The sequence below is a fragment of the Suricata suricatta genome, chromosome 8 (genome assembly GCF_006229205.1).
Source record: "Suricata suricatta isolate VVHF042 chromosome 8, meerkat_22Aug2017_6uvM2_HiC, whole genome shotgun sequence".
Lineage (NCBI taxonomy): Eukaryota > Metazoa > Chordata > Mammalia > Carnivora > Herpestidae > Suricata > Suricata suricatta.
This window is the reverse complement of record NC_043707.1, coordinates 122,841,298-122,855,865: the sequence shown is the minus strand read 5'-3', so window position 1 is coordinate 122,855,865 and position 14,568 is coordinate 122,841,298. Positions and strand designations below refer to the sequence as shown.

Here is a 14,568-nt window from a genome sequence, read left to right as displayed (position 1 = left end):
TTCGCTGCTGTGTTCTAAATGGACGTCCTCTATAGTGTTCCTCAAATTTACAAGTTTCAGACCCAATTAATGTGGCTCCTCAGATCCCCTTAGCTTCACCTCTCTCCTAGCCCCTGGGCCACCCCCCACCCTGAGCAAGGGGGGCTACTTTGGCCTTGGTCATTGCCTCACGCCCTAGTACTGCTGGCTGGCTTGGCTCTCCCTGGGTGAAGTCTGGTGGGCTCCAGCAGAGCCACTGTTGTGCCCACAGCACCCATGTCCAGCCTGACTGGACCACTGGGGCTCTGCTCACTCCACACTCGCATGCCCAGGTGCACCCGGCCTCCCCCCATAGCTGCCGCAAGGGGTCAAGTGGCGCAACCTGGAAGTACAAGGGCATTAACACCCTGGGAGGCAAACTTCGATTCTGAGACAAGAGACGAAATTCCCTCAGTCTTCACTCTGATGAACTGCTTTGAGTCGTATTGTGTTCTTTATGACCTGCTAGAAACATCTCACATGACTGAGCCAGCGGGGGGTGGGGGGGGTTGTCTCTTGGTGAGGCTGTGGCCATCTCAGTAATGGGACTCTTCATTTATTTTTGAGAGAGAAAGAGAGTGAGCGGAAGAGGGGCAGAGAGGGAGAGAGAGAGCCCTAAGCAGACTTGGCGCTGTCAGCACAGAGCCTGATGTGGGGCTTGAACTCACAAACCGTGAGATCGTGACCTGAGCCAAAATCAAGAGTCAGACCCTCAACCGAATGAGCCACCCAGGTGCCCCCTAGACTAAACCATTTAAGCTTTGCTTCAGTCTCTGAAGAACCAGAGAACAAGGCCTTGAACCTGTTTCTTGGAGTGGATTTTCCACGAAGCTCCCATTGGGTAACGCTAATTTAGGGAATTCTTTCTTTGGTGGGATGGAAATCTAGCCTGGCCCATACCATCTGCTTCCAGGGCCACACATTTTCTTTTGCTCATCCTCTCTGGGACAACGGGCTGAATGAAACCCCAGCTCTTATGGTAGTGACAGAAAGAGAGTGCTGTGTATTTATTGAAACAACATATAACACAAACTCAAGTTGCCGTTCCCCGTGTCAGGGACAGGCATGGACATCTGTACAGTACGGGATCCCTTTCCAGGCCGGTGAGTGCTACCCAGCCCTCCCTCCGGGGAAGGGAAGAGGGAGCTTTAGCCTGGCTTCCCTCCCCTCTTCCTAACAACACCCAGTCACACAATGACCAGGCCTTATCATACAAAAGTTCCTTTACAAAAAGCACCAATTGGCATACATATACAAGTATATACAAAAATCACATTTAAAAAATGTACAAAATATTCCATTTTGCACCAACATAGAAAAGTGTCCTGTGTGGTTGTTTCAAGCACGTTTCCAATTCCGCTTCAGTGGCTGCTGGACACAGTGGTGGGGGTCCTGCTCTGCTCTCAGAGAGAAGACACACCTTCCCATCGCCCCTCCCGGGGCCCCGACCCCTCCCACCCTGGGCCTGTCACCAAGGCAGCTGGGCCCATCCCCACCCTCCCCAGTCTCTCTGCATCTAGAAGGTCTCTCCCTCCTCATCCAGCTCCTTACTGGTGTCCTGAAAGAAAAAGACCAAGACACACAAGGTGAGACGGGGCAGAGGGGAACCAGGGCTTACCTAGCCACTGTGACAAAGTGATCAGACTTCGATTCCTGCCTGGCCTCTTCCTTTTTAAACCCAAATAGAATTTAGGTGTCGAGATACCATGGATAGCACATCAAATACAAAACTCCAGAAGTAGTCTGTATTTTTCAGCTGGATTGGAATTTAGATCCAATAGTAACTTGGCTTGAAAAATAATTTTAGCAAACATGTGCTAATTAGTGAACACGTCCTTTCTAGGTGCCAGACACTGTGTTAAATGATTATCTCATTTACTCGCCTTTTGAGGTGAATAGTATTATGCCCCCATGTACAGATGAGTAGCCCAAGACTCAGAAATGCTGTGAACAGCTCAAGATGATACCACTAGTATGGGGCGCCGGGGTGGCTCAGTTGGTTAAGCGTCTGACTTCGGCTCAGGTCATGATCTCACATTCGTGAGTTCGAGCTCCGCGTCGGGCTCTGTGCTGGCAGCTCAGAGCCTAGAGCCTGCTTGGGATTCTGTGTCTCCTTGTCCCTCTCTTTCTGCCCCTTCCCTACTTGTGCTCTCTCTCAAAAATAAATAACATTAAAAAAAAGATTATACCACTAGTCTGTGGCAAGGCTCCTAGAACTTTCTAAATGACTTGCCCGAGGGCACATGAGTGATCTGGTGCCTACAGGGTCCACAGAGGACAGGAGTGAGTAAAGCAGGCAGGCTGACGGTGGGAGCAAACTGGTAAGTGCATGTCCCCATCCACAGGGGGCAGCCCCTGCCCAGCGCCGGCTCTCTGAGAGTAGGGAAAAGGGCAAGGTGGAAATCCAGATTCTTAGTCAAATTCTCCTTTAAAAAACAAACAAACAAACAAACAAAAAACTACCCTCCCATCCAAATCTCCTAATTTTTAAAATGTTGGCAACTAAGTTAAAAAAATCTAGGGACTCCTGGGTGGCTCATTTAGATACAAATGAGATATACTTAGACTTAAAACGGGAACTTTTTATTATGATTAGTTTAGGGTTTTCCCCCCTCTAAGATGAAAGGGAATAGGACTTTGCCTTCAAAAATGTGTCAAACACGGATTGGGACCATCACCGTATATCCGCATCATCCCCGGGGCACTTTGCACACAGTCAGATTTCATGTGGTTGAATGAATGAATGAGCAAATGAATGAATGAACGAATGAATGAAGGTAGATGGACTCCTTACCTTCTTCCTTTCTCTCTGTGGACTCTTCCTCTTCCTGATCTTCTTCTTCTTCAATGAACTCTTCCTCTTCCTCATCTGTGTGACAAAGAACAATTGTATTAGGACGGGGCGGGTTCCTCAGAGAAGCTGCTCAACAGGACACCAGGCTGGAGATGGCACCTCTCCAAACCCCTTCCCACGCCCAGTTGGGACCACAAGGCCATGCAGTGACATCAATGGCCCTGAGGTGACGAGCCTGCCAAGCCTAAACTGCAGAGAGCCCTGCTTCCTTCTCCCCCCTCTTCTCCTTGCTTCCCACCCCCCTCCAAGGAAGAGGGTTCCAGACACTCCTTTGCTCCAGTAGCAACAGCAGCTCCTACCACTTGACCTGCCAGTGACCGGAGGGGACTCTGGGGAAGCACACTTTGTGCTTGGGCACATCTCTCAGTTAGACAGGTACGTATCACCCAGGGAGAATGGACAAAAAACTCTAATTCTCAGGGATCAGAGTCCTTGTCTTGAAGGAATTTGCTCAGCCTTTGAAATCTGCTTGCCGAGCACTCCATCTCCGGGTTTCCTCATTCCACAGCCTACAGAGCGGTGGCTGTGTTGGTGGGGGACACTCCTGGGGCCATCTGCTCCATAGCTCTCTGACGCTGAGCCCCAGACAGACGGCGACTGAGCCACAAAACCTGTCCTCGCCTTCCCATCCCTGGCCATTGCCTCCAAGCTCCCCTAACAGGGAACACTTCTATTTGCTAGCCCCCTCTCCCAAACCACTTCCTTAATGCTTTGGGGCCCTGAGGGGGTCACCAGAGAGCCAGAGATTTTGTCCAGAGTGTGTAGGGAGGGGTTTGAAAGAGTTCGTGCCTCCAAAGTGTCAGCCCAATTCCCGGCTGCGTAACTAGGGTCTGTGCATAACGCAGGGGTTTCTGTTGTTTTTGCTGTTTCATTATTGTCACAATTAACTACTCTTGGCAGCATTTGCTGGGTGCTTACTATGTGCCAAGTGTCATGTCAAGCCTCCTAGACACATTGTCTCAGAGAATCCTCACCAGGGTCTTGGGAGCCAGGTGGCCCTTGGTGGAGTCCGTGGGGCTACTTCCTAGCTGTGTGGCCTCCAGCAAATCACTGACCCTCTCTTGGCCTTATTTCCTTAACTACGGAATGTAGTTGGCAACAGAAACTACCTCATGAAGTTAAGTGACAGAATTTATGTCATGGGCTTAGTGCCTGGGACATAGAAAAGACTCGATAAATGGTAGCCATTGGTACCCTCCCCCATTTATACCCTCAGTATGAAAGAACTGAGATTCTGGGCGATCGTGGAAGGCAGTGAGGGTCCCACAGTGTCGTGCTGTCCATGCAGTGCGATCTGCTCGTGACTATCTTAGCTTAAGGAGGGTAACAGTGGAGCAGATGACCCACGGTCACGGACATATCCGAGTCCCTTGGCATCTCAGCTTTGGGATGCATTCTGCCCTTACCCATGAACGCAGTATTTGGGGCTCTGAGCACAGATTCAACACTAGATTCTAAGAGCTTGTGGGAGAGAGGCCAGCTCTGTCTTTCTCAGTTGGTCAGCGGACCATCACCTCTCAAATCAATACAACATTCAGCAAAATTGGATCCACTCTCTTTCTCTGTTGCTAAATAGCTACCTTGCAACAGTGTGACTTGAGCAAAGTATTAAATCTTTGCTCTTTATCTGGCTTCCTCATTTTTCCTTATTATTGCTATGATTATACTGTTACAATTATTATAGATCCTCTATGATACAGTAATTACAAACAGAAATGAGGATACAATACAGGTAAATGAAGGTGTGTGAGTATCAGAGATGTAGCATTAAGAAGCCGAAGCTAAGACCAGCGTTAGGCAATCACTGGACATGTCTCGTACCTTACAAACTGCTCCTTGTTAATATCTTATTTGTTGCAACAGCACCATGATGTGGTCATTATTAGTATGTCCATGGCTTCTTTGCTTTTTGTTTTTTGGGTTGTTTTAAAGCGAGCTCCATGCCCAACATGAGACTTAAAAGTCACAATCCTAAGGTCAAGGGTCCCATGCTCCTCCGACTGAGCTACTCAGGCACCCCTCATGGGCCTGTGTTTAACTTAATTTTGAAATTGCAGCTCAGGGGTGCCTGGCTGGCTCAGTCAGTGAAGCGTGCAACTCTTGATCTCAGGGTCGTGAGTTTGAGCCCCATGTTAGGTGTACAGATTACTTAAAATAATGAAAATGTAAAAGAAAGAAAGAAAGAAAAGGGAAGGGAGGGAAATGCAGCTCAGAGAGGAGGAGGGGCTCACCAAAGGTCGCACAGAAAACAAGTGGTGGAACCCGGATTTGAACTCAGTCTGCCTGACTGCAGTTGCCATGCTCTTTCTTCCACTGGCCCATTGCTTGCCTACAGTGGATCCATACGTAATTTATTGAGCACCAATTATGTACCAGGCACTGTACTCGGCTCTGGGCTCATCCAGAATTTGGCCATATGAGTTTGACAGTTTGCTAGTGTATCTGCCTGCACACGGGGCTCGGTGGAAGGGGGCAGGGGTCCGGGGATCCCGAGCAGAGAAGTAGATGCACGGCACAGTCACCCCCTTTACCTGTTCCAAAGTCGATGGCCCTCAGGGTGTCTGCTATGTGCTCTAAGTCCAAAGTAAAGTAGTCCATGTTTTCAAAGCCCTGTTCTGTCTTCCCCAGTTGGCAACCCTTGGAAGCTTCCACAATGCTGTGGGGGGTGGGGGGGAGAGAGAAATGCGGGAGGGAAGGAGGGTTAGACTTCAGGGCCTCTGAGTAAGAAGGGGGTGTCTCAGCTCCTACCCACACCAGTGCACACACTTGTGCCCACACCCAGGCCTTGCACCTAAAGGCTCCCCCTGGGGGGTGGAGTAATTCATCTCCAGTCACAAGCAGAATGGATGGTCCAAGAAGACAGGGGATGCAAAGACCAGGAAAGCTAGCCTGGGGTGAAACCCTCCCAGGAGACCAAATGCCCTATGGACTGAAGTCAGAGGCCCTGGTGGGAGTTGGGGTCTTGGATCACAACTCTAGAGAGACACTGACCTTTTGATGAGTTGCTTAGCACTCTGTAGGGGGGAAAGAGAGAGAGCAAAGGTTAGGACTGCAGAAGAAGTAGCCCCAAGAAATCAGCAAAACCAGTCATGGTGCCGCAGATGGGCACTTGGTGCCAGTCCCTAGCCCAGTGGTGACCTGCTCCCTGCCCTGAGTTGAACAGAGCTTAGACCTTTTCTCTCTGTTCATGGTCTGCACGGGTTTTGGTCATCACCCTAAGACCCATCCCCCATGGTGGCAGGAAGCTTGGATTTTAGGGGTATCACTCTAAACACTCTTAAACCCCCAAATCTCCAAGATGAGAATCATACTCTCATCACCTTTTTATACCCAACACCTTGTTTTCTACAGAAAAATTTCCTGTATTTCCAAAGCACATACTGTGGACCAGCCTTTGTGCCTTATAGCCGATCCTTTTTGATCTCCCCCAAAAAGCTTTTCTAGGGCAGGGCCGTGTCTCATTCATCTCTGTGGCTGGCCTACAGTTGGTGTTCAATAAATAGTCTCCACATGAACACTGTCTTTTGTAGGTTACAAAGCCATTTCACAAGTATCCTTTTACTTTACCCTCATAAAATCAGTGAAGAGGAAGGAAGGTAGGAATTGTTGCATGCCCCTTTTACAGATGAGGACACTGAGGCTTAGAGCTTTAAATGGCTTGCCCAGGGGCACGTGGATGACCAGTGATGGAGCATGCCTTACACCTGAGACAGAGCCGGTGTGTTGAAGTGACTTGCCCACACCCTCCTAGTCCTGCTCACCAAGAGAAAGATGGCCCCACCAGGCTCGTCCAGGGACTGGATGGCCGTCTCCACTAGCTTCGTGGATTTGTCCAGCTGCTCCCGGTACTGCTGGATGAGGCCCTCAATGAAGCCGAGCTTCTCCTCCTGCTCCCGCGTGATCCGCTGCAGCAGCTCACTCTTCTTCTCATCCAAAATGGCGTACAGTACGTCAAACTTCTGGCTCAGCTCCTCCTTCACCTGGTGACTGTTCTCCTGGGGACAGAAATCTCAGAGTCACATCCTCTGGGGTCCTCCTCCCTGTCCCCAGCACTTCCGTCCTGGGTTGGGTGTGCTAGGAATAACAGGTCTGAAGCTGGAAGACAGAAGACAAGATAAAGGCTGAGCAAGAAGAAGGCACTTGCGGAGGTGTCCTCGCTCCTTAGCACACCAGTCACGTTTGGAGGCTGGTGTCATGGAGGAAGCTAGCCCCTTCCTCAAAAATAGACTCCATGGTCAGATGGGATGATGGATTCCAGGCTTCCTGTGTGCTCCCAAGTCATTCTACTCCCTTCCCCCACCACCCCCCATTTTACCACCAGGACTGGTTTCAGGAGGTTCTACATCAGCGGGAGCAGAGAAGCAGTTTCTCCTCTAGTGACCTCCTCACTGAGGCTCCCTGCTCTCCAACACAGATGCTACATCCTACTTTCCTTACCTGTAAAATGGGTACAGTCACAATATCTCATCAGACTCTAGTATCCTCTATCAGACTGGGAGCACCTCATGAATAGTCACGATGTCTCCCTCCTTCCTTCGAGCTCATCCTTCCCACAACTCCTTCTTCCACTAGGAGTCTGATGATCCATTCCCCCCTTCTCATCTCCAGGCCCCACCTCAGGTGGAGATGGAAAATCGTGGGTGCTTTTATGGAGATAGAAAAGTTTCCTTCTGCCTTTCAGAGTTGCTACTCATGGTGTTGTGGTCCATGGACCAGTAACTGGGGCACACCCCAGGAGTCTGTTAGGATGAAATGCAGAATCCCACGCCTCCTTCCAGACCTACTGAATCTGAATTTTAACACAATCCCAGGGTGATCTGAGTGCACTTTAAAGTCTGAGAAGCTTCAGTCTACAGCACACCCAAGACAAAAGGCTCTGCTGAGTAAATACTCAGAGTTATTGTCGGGCTGTTCCCTGAAGTAAGGAACCAGGTCTGCCGTGTTCACCGCCCTGTCCCCCAGTGCCTTTAGCAGGGCCTGACAACACAGTTGTGTTCTAGAAGCATTTGGCAAGTAAGTGGAGGAATGGATCCTCCACCACCCCCGCCTCTGGGCCCCAACTACTAGCCACAGCCCACTGGTGAGCCTTCACCCCAGATGCCAGGCTACACCAGGAGGCTTCGGACCCCCAGAGTCTCCAGATCTTCTGCCCCTCACCTTGGTCACTCGACAGGAGTCCTCCAGCTGCGTGATGATGGTCTGCACCCGGTCGTTCCCCGCCACCAGCATGGAGATGCAGTTACTCAGCTCAGTCTAGACGGGAGGAGGGGGTGGGAGATCAGAGAGGAGAGACAAAAATAGTCTCAGGGTTGTCTTCTTGGGAGTGGCACCCTCACTCTCCTTTCTGCTAGAAAGAGCCTCTTGCGGGGATGCAGCTCAGGGCCAGAGTGAACATCGGAGAGATACTGCATCCCTTATTTGACAGATGAGGCCCAGAAAGGGGAAAGGAGTAAAAAAACATAGCAGCACATTGGCAGAGGAAGAGCTTATTTCTAGGAAAAAGGGATGCAGGAAAGATATAGAGTTGGAGAGTTCTAGAAGAGAGAGATCAAGAGAAAGGGGGGACAGGGAAGAAGTGTCTGGAAAGAGGGGCCACAGCTCTCTGCATGGATGGGATGATAGGGGCCCTGCAGGCCTAGGGGCCAAGGGAGAGGGCTCTCGGCCACCCTCTGCTTCAGGAGAGGTAACCAGCACGGGAAGAGGTGTCTGGGCCCCAAAGCATGCTGGGATGTACAAGTCGTGGCCTGAGAGGACCCTGGTGGCCTGGCCCAAGGGTCCAGTCTCTCCCATGTGGCCACACCCAGATGCTCTCAAGTGGCTCTAAGTATAACCCATGAGCTCAGCCACCTCTCCCAGGAAGGCAAGAGCTGCTGTCCCTGTGGCCCGGGAAGTCCCTCCAGAGGGACTATTCCTGAAAGGCCGGCTCAGCAGATCTACAGGGATCACATCCACATCCTGAATCTTCTGGCCATGCCTGGCAGGACCCAGGCTGGGGGTAGAGGCGGCACCGGCCAGTACCTTTTGTCCCTGGAAGACGCTCTGCAGGGGGGCCACCTCACAGGCCTTGTGAGCCCCAAACACCTTGCACATGGAGCACGTGGGCATCTCGCACGTGAGACAGTAGATGTTGATCTTCTCATCTTCGTGCTCCTTGCACATGGGGTGGTTGCCCTTCTGTAGGGGCCGACTGCAGTGGAGAAGAGTCGGGAGTCACACAGAGGGGGTTCCCAGTCCCTGTCTCCTCCCCGGCTCCAGGTGGCTACCCTGAATCTACGGGCTGAGCTCTCTGTGATTGGCTGTCCCCCTTCCTTTTCCTTTTCTGGGGACCCAGAACCAGGAAAGCCAGTGACACCAAGGCCAGCCTCATATCCTTGGCCCCCAACTCCGGTGATGGAGGACCCTCCCAGTGCCGGACACGGGAAAGGTGGCAGAATCCCAGAGTCAGACTGGGGACATTTTTGAGAAGAGGAAACTGAACCCCAGAGAGGTGAATTGACTTGCTCAAGGTCACCCATCAAGTCAGGGCAAGGGAGGCAAGAGTACATTAATCTAATTATAGTCCCCGTAGCTCTTGGTTACTATAGGCCTGACTCTGAGCAAAGCAATTTATACTCATGGCCTTACTGAATGCTATATTTAATCCACCAGACTGTAACCTCCATCACTGCAGGGAAATCTGCTTATTCTCTTCACCCCTAAATTTGCAGTGTACCGTGTGTGGCTTGGAGGAGGTGGTAATTCAATACAGGTAGAGAGAAGAATCTGTCAGTAAGTCTGCTGGGAGGGTGTCATCAGGCTCAGAGAAGGAAGAAATATATGTGCCCCAAGTCACACAACCAGAAAAAAGCAGCCCAGGGATGACTAACAGCTCAGCCTTGACTTACAATCCAGAAAGTCTTTCCAGCGTCCAGTTTTCTCCTTCCCAAACACACATTCTTTCTCCCTTGGTCATTTTCTTTACTTAGGGACTCGGACATCTATGTGCTTCTCTTGGGGTATCAGTTACTTCCTACCTGAGGTTCAGTTTTTTGGATCTAGCTCCTACTTCCCCAGCTAGACTGTGCACCCATTTAGAGCCAACATGATGTCTACACCACCTCTGCCTTCCCAGCCCTAACACAGCAAGCATCTCATAAATGTCAAATGGTGACTGTCCCCCATCCCTGCCAGTGCCTCACCCCTGAATAGCTTTGCAAAACTGATCACACTCCCAGACATTATTGTCTCCTCTGGTTCTTAAGTAAGCCCCTCTCCAAACTTGTCTTTTTTCATCTTTTAAACCAGCCCCTTCCCCACAATGCTGGCAGGGGTCACTCTCTACCCTCTCCTCCCACAGGGAATCAAGCTCTGGAGTGACAGTAGCTGCAGAGGTGAGGTAAGATCCTGAGGGTCTGGTGCCAGTGCCCACTGCCATCCCAGATGCCCATTCTTCCAAGCCCAGGCATCAGCATCTGGGTTCAAATCCAGACTGTCCCGCCACTCACTCATTTTGTGACCTTGGGCAAGGAATTTCACCTCTCTGAGGCTTGGTTTTATCCCAGAGCTACTGGGGTCACGGCAGTGGTCTGCGATGAATATGGAGAGCCTGGCACAGAGCAGACTCCCCGAAAAGGGCAACTATCATTGCCATTCAACTATGCAGAAAGGGGCCTTGAAGGGCTCAAACATAACATAACATGCTCCTCCTAGGTCGACACTAGGGCATGGGGAGGCGACTATTTGGCTGCAGTATTGATTTCATTACTATAATGATCAGCAATGTATCTGCACTTCTGTGGTGCTAAAGTCCAGCCACATGAGAGGCACGAGCGGTCAGGAGTGTTCATCAGGGAGTCAGTTAGACAGGCTCTCTTTCAGCTTCCCCACTTGCTGGTAGCCTTAGACAAACCTCTGACTCTCTCTCTGAGCCTCCGTTTCCTCACTGGAAAATTCGGCTAAGAATGCCGCATGGATTACTGTGAGAATTAAATAGGGATCGTGCATGGAAAACAGTACGGTGCCTGGACACAGGAGGTGCTCAATAAATATCTGATATTTTTAACATTTCCCATCAAAGCCCTATTTGACAGTCACAGTAACAAACTTCACTGTCCTCTTCTGCAGACAGGAGATGTGATGGCCCCAAGACTCACCGGAGATCCCACAGTACGTTAGTAACAGAGTCAGACCAGCAGATGGGTCCCCTGGGCAGGACTTTTTCTCACTAAGATTGGTCTGTCTCCTCTCCTTGGCAGGACGCTGCCCACAGGCAGGCATCGGGTGAGGGTTTAGGACCAAAGGGTGTGAGGGCAGCCTGGGAGTCTTGTCAGGTGTCTGGATTTGTAAAGATCTGCCTGGTGGTCGTCTCTCTCTCTCTCTTCCTCTCTCTCTCTGCCCGAGACAGAGCTGCAGAAACTGGCCGTGTTCCCTCTGGGCCCTTTTCTCCGCCTGTCACAGCCACTAGCTGGCCCCAGGGCCTTCCTCTCCCTCTCACACCTCACCTTCCCCTGGATCCTGTCCCAGTCTCTCCCAGGAGGGCAGCCCCTTCCCATTCACTGAGTGACACCGAGAGCCAGTGCTGGGGATAGGAATGAGCCTCTGTTCTGCCTGAGGAGGAGGGCCATGGCTCTCTGGACTGGCTAGCTAGTGTAGCTCCTCCAGCCAGGGCACTGGATCCTGGGCAGATGGGAAGGAGCCTGGGAGAGCCGGGCACAGGCCAGCTGGGGAGGAAGGATGGGCCCCCAACAGCAAAGCAGACTGACCTAGAATATTCCTGCTTGTAGATATCAATGATGTTCTCCACCAGCAGATTCCTCTGCAGGCCGTACACTCCGTGACGATCCATGATCACCTCGTGGCGGCAGGAGGGGCAGCGGAAACGGCCCCCAGACATGGACACAGAGCCAACCCGGTTGGTCCAGAAGGGATTTGCGGCCTGTAGGTGGCAAGGGCAGAGGTAAGGCCTGGGACAATCTCCCATTGTCTTTCTTCCTGCTTCCCCCAACCAATTTGTCAGAAGCAGCAAACAGTCAGCGAGTTTGGGAGTCAGCAGACCTAGGTCAAGCAACCTTCTGGCTCCAAGCCTCCGTTTACCCATTCAGGCAGTGGGCATTATGTTTACAGCCAACTACATAGATCTGCTACTTTAAAGATAAAACAGTAAGAGACCATTTTGTCAAGTGCTGCTTCCCAGCCTGGATGCCCCTCCCATTCCTTTGTTAAGGAGAGGGATCCCTTCCAGCCCCTTGTTAGAGGGAACAGACTTGAAAGGGAAGATGGCTCTATTGCCCACTGACTCCTGGCCACCCTCCTCCTAAGTCTGGGCCCCCTGCCACCAGGGATCTGGCTCCAGCCCCAGGGGTCTGGTTTCTCTCGCCTGCCTCTCCCACTTATCTCTTGAGGCATTTAACTCCTGATTGGAGAGTCAACTGCAGGCTCAGGGCCGGGGTGGGGGCTGAGGGCAGGGTGGGGAGGGGAAACACACGTCATGGAGAAGGAATGGGGCAGCCAGAGCTGCTTCCGAGCCCCCCTCCCCAGCCCAGAGGCCTCTGCAGGGGCTGCGATCTAGACGGCAGAAAACCAGCCCTGGTTTTAGAAGCCCTGGACTAAGAGAGAACGGTTTTTCCCCACAGGAACACTGAGCGGCCACCCGGGGCCCCAGGACGGGGCTGTGGCCCACCACTGACCTGGAAGATGTCATTGGCACACTTCCGGCAGAGGTTGTGCTGACAAGGCAAGATGACCACCGGCTTGGTAAACATCTCCAGGCAGATGGGACAGATAAGCTGCTTCTCCAGATTCTCCATGGGGTTCCCATCCTGGATCAGGCTTGATTTATAATCCATACTGTCAGGAGGTTTGGGGGTTCACTTCGCTGCCTCCTTCACCTGCCTGACTCTGAGTCGACCTGGGGTCTTGCCTTGGTCACAAAATACCCAGCCGGAGCCTCTTTGCCTTCTTCTCCTGGAGCCCGAATTCTGTCTTGGTCTGAGGCCCCTCTGATATTTATAGCTGGGTCCCAGTCACATGAGCCCCAGGAGGGGACAAGCTGAACATTCCGATGCCAAGTGGCTGGCTGGGGCTTGAGTTTCCTCCAGGCCTGAGAGACCGGCCCTCTCAAATCACATGTAGGGATGAGAAATCACTGTTCTCCCGGGAAGAGGGTCGTAAACAAGAACAGCCTGTTCGTGGCCAGGCGTGGGGGGAGGACTGGGTACCAGAGTTTCCTGCAAAAACCAGTCTTCCTCCCATACCAGCCTGGTAAGCCAACCAGGGGACCCAAGGAGTGGGCCACTGGGATTTGCAGGGTTAATAGCCAGTGATCCCTCGCTGCCCTAAATCCCATCCTCTAGAGTACTGGCTGGCTCCCAAATACTCAAGAAGAGGAGTCCGGGCAGCCCCTCTCTCTGAGCCCATCCCTGAGCACAGCATGTTGCTAGAGACCTTCAGACCCCACCCCAGCTAGTCCATCCCTCCTGCCTCCACTGGCCACTAAGTTCACTTTGATGATGGAAGGGGTTCCTTGAGACATAGTGCAGAACCCTTGTTTTACAGATTTTGACACTGAGGTCCAGAGAAGGAGAGGACCTTATTCAAAGTCACTTAGAAAGCCAGTGGCAAAGCCAGGAATCTTTTTCATTCATCAGAGGTTTTTCTGAGTACTAACTATACATCAGACCCCAGGGAGACAGATGAATGACTAATGCTTTTCCCCACCCTGAGAAGCTCACAGCCTGGGGAGGGAGGCAAGCAGAAATAGCCAACATGTGGGGCCACAAAACTCTACCTAAACACTTAGAAGTTATCCAGATGCTCCCCTCTGTTCTCTTTAAATATCTCTCTATTTTCTTCTGGACATCTTCTGTGTTGGCAGGTGGAAGTCATTAGGGCAGTTTCAATGACTATTTTTAAGGGGGAATCTCATGCAAAGGGATATGGGGGCCAGCCAGGATCAGGTGATGGGATGAGAGTGGGAGCAGTGATGGGAGGCCTCAGGATAAGCCTAAGAGGCCCAGAGGCCAAGAGGCTGGGGAATTTTTATCTAAGATTCTTTTTTTAAGTAATCTCTTAAGGTGGGGCTCGAACTCACAACTCCGGAAGATCAAGAGTCATACGTTCCACATAGTGAGCTAGCCAGGCACCCCAGGAGGCTGGGGAATTTTAAGGAGAAGGTGGTCCCCCCCAAAACATTAATGGATAGTTTTTGCTGAGCGCTGACCAAGTGCCAGGCACTGTGTTAAGCACTTTGTATGCATGATTTCATTTCATCACCCCAACATGGGAACATAACAACATAAGAACTGTTCTAATCCTATTCCACAGATCAGGAAGCTCCAGGACAGACGGTAAAATAACTGGCATGAAGTAACACAGATTGCAAGAGATGGCTCTAGGACATGAATCCAAACATGCTTGACTCTACTGAACAGCAGATCAACACTGCCAAGCCAGCTACTTGTTGGAAGAAGGGGGAGGGTTGAAAAGAGGCCATCTCTTCTTCCTTGCTCACATGTCAGTTTTGTTCGGATATCAGACAGCACTGTTCTCCAGGGAGGTGACCTCTCCAAGGCCCCAGGAGACTAAGGCATAAACCTGTCATCCTAATCCCATTCTCCTTTGCCTAAGTGACACAGTTATGGCCACGGGGACCCAAGGACTCACAGAAGTGGGCTAAAGATAAAGGTTCCTCCCCCCCCCCCATGAAAAGTGAAACCCAA

At 51.4% G+C, this 14,568-nt stretch overlaps 1 protein-coding gene across 2 annotated transcripts; it reads right to left on the bottom strand.

Annotated features, from left to right (window-relative positions):
- Positions 1-1,511: 1,511 nt before the first annotated feature.
- TRIM63 (tripartite motif containing 63) lies at positions 1,512-13,411 on the bottom strand. Of its 2 annotated transcripts, XM_029949436.1 has the most exons (9): positions 12,538-13,405; positions 11,614-11,786; positions 8,891-9,059; positions 8,030-8,125; positions 6,634-6,867; positions 5,864-5,886; positions 5,404-5,528; positions 2,813-2,887; positions 1,512-1,576 (listed from the first exon to the last, which is right to left on the bottom strand). In XM_029949436.1, the coding sequence occupies exons 1-9, from the start codon at positions 12,694-12,696 to the stop codon at positions 1,566-1,568; spliced, it is 1,065 nt and encodes a 354-aa protein (XP_029805296.1). In that variant the 5' UTR covers positions 12,697-13,405; the 3' UTR covers positions 1,512-1,565. The 2 variants fall into 2 exon arrangements, with proteins under 2 accessions (XP_029805296.1, XP_029805295.1); XM_029949435.1 differs by lacking the exon at positions 1,512-1,576 and having other exon boundaries at positions 2,473-2,887; positions 12,538-13,411.
- Positions 13,412-14,568: the final 1,157 nt, after the last annotated feature.

What these genes read in the sequence shown, in the direction of transcription:
- TRIM63 (XM_029949435.1), bottom strand. Translation starts at nt 12,696, where the DNA reads ATGGATTATAAATCAAGCCTGATCCAGGATGGGAACCCCATGGAGAAT. An exon ending in GTGGGGCCATCTTTCTCTTG is followed by an intron (nt 5,887 to 6,633) that starts GTGAGCAGGACT and finishes TCCCCCCTACAG; the next exon opens with AGTGCTAAGCAACTCATCAA. An exon ending in GGCCATCGACTTTGGAACAG is followed by an intron (nt 2,888 to 5,403) that starts GTAAAGGGGGTG and finishes TTTGTCACACAG; the next exon opens with ATGAGGAAGAGGAAGAGTTC.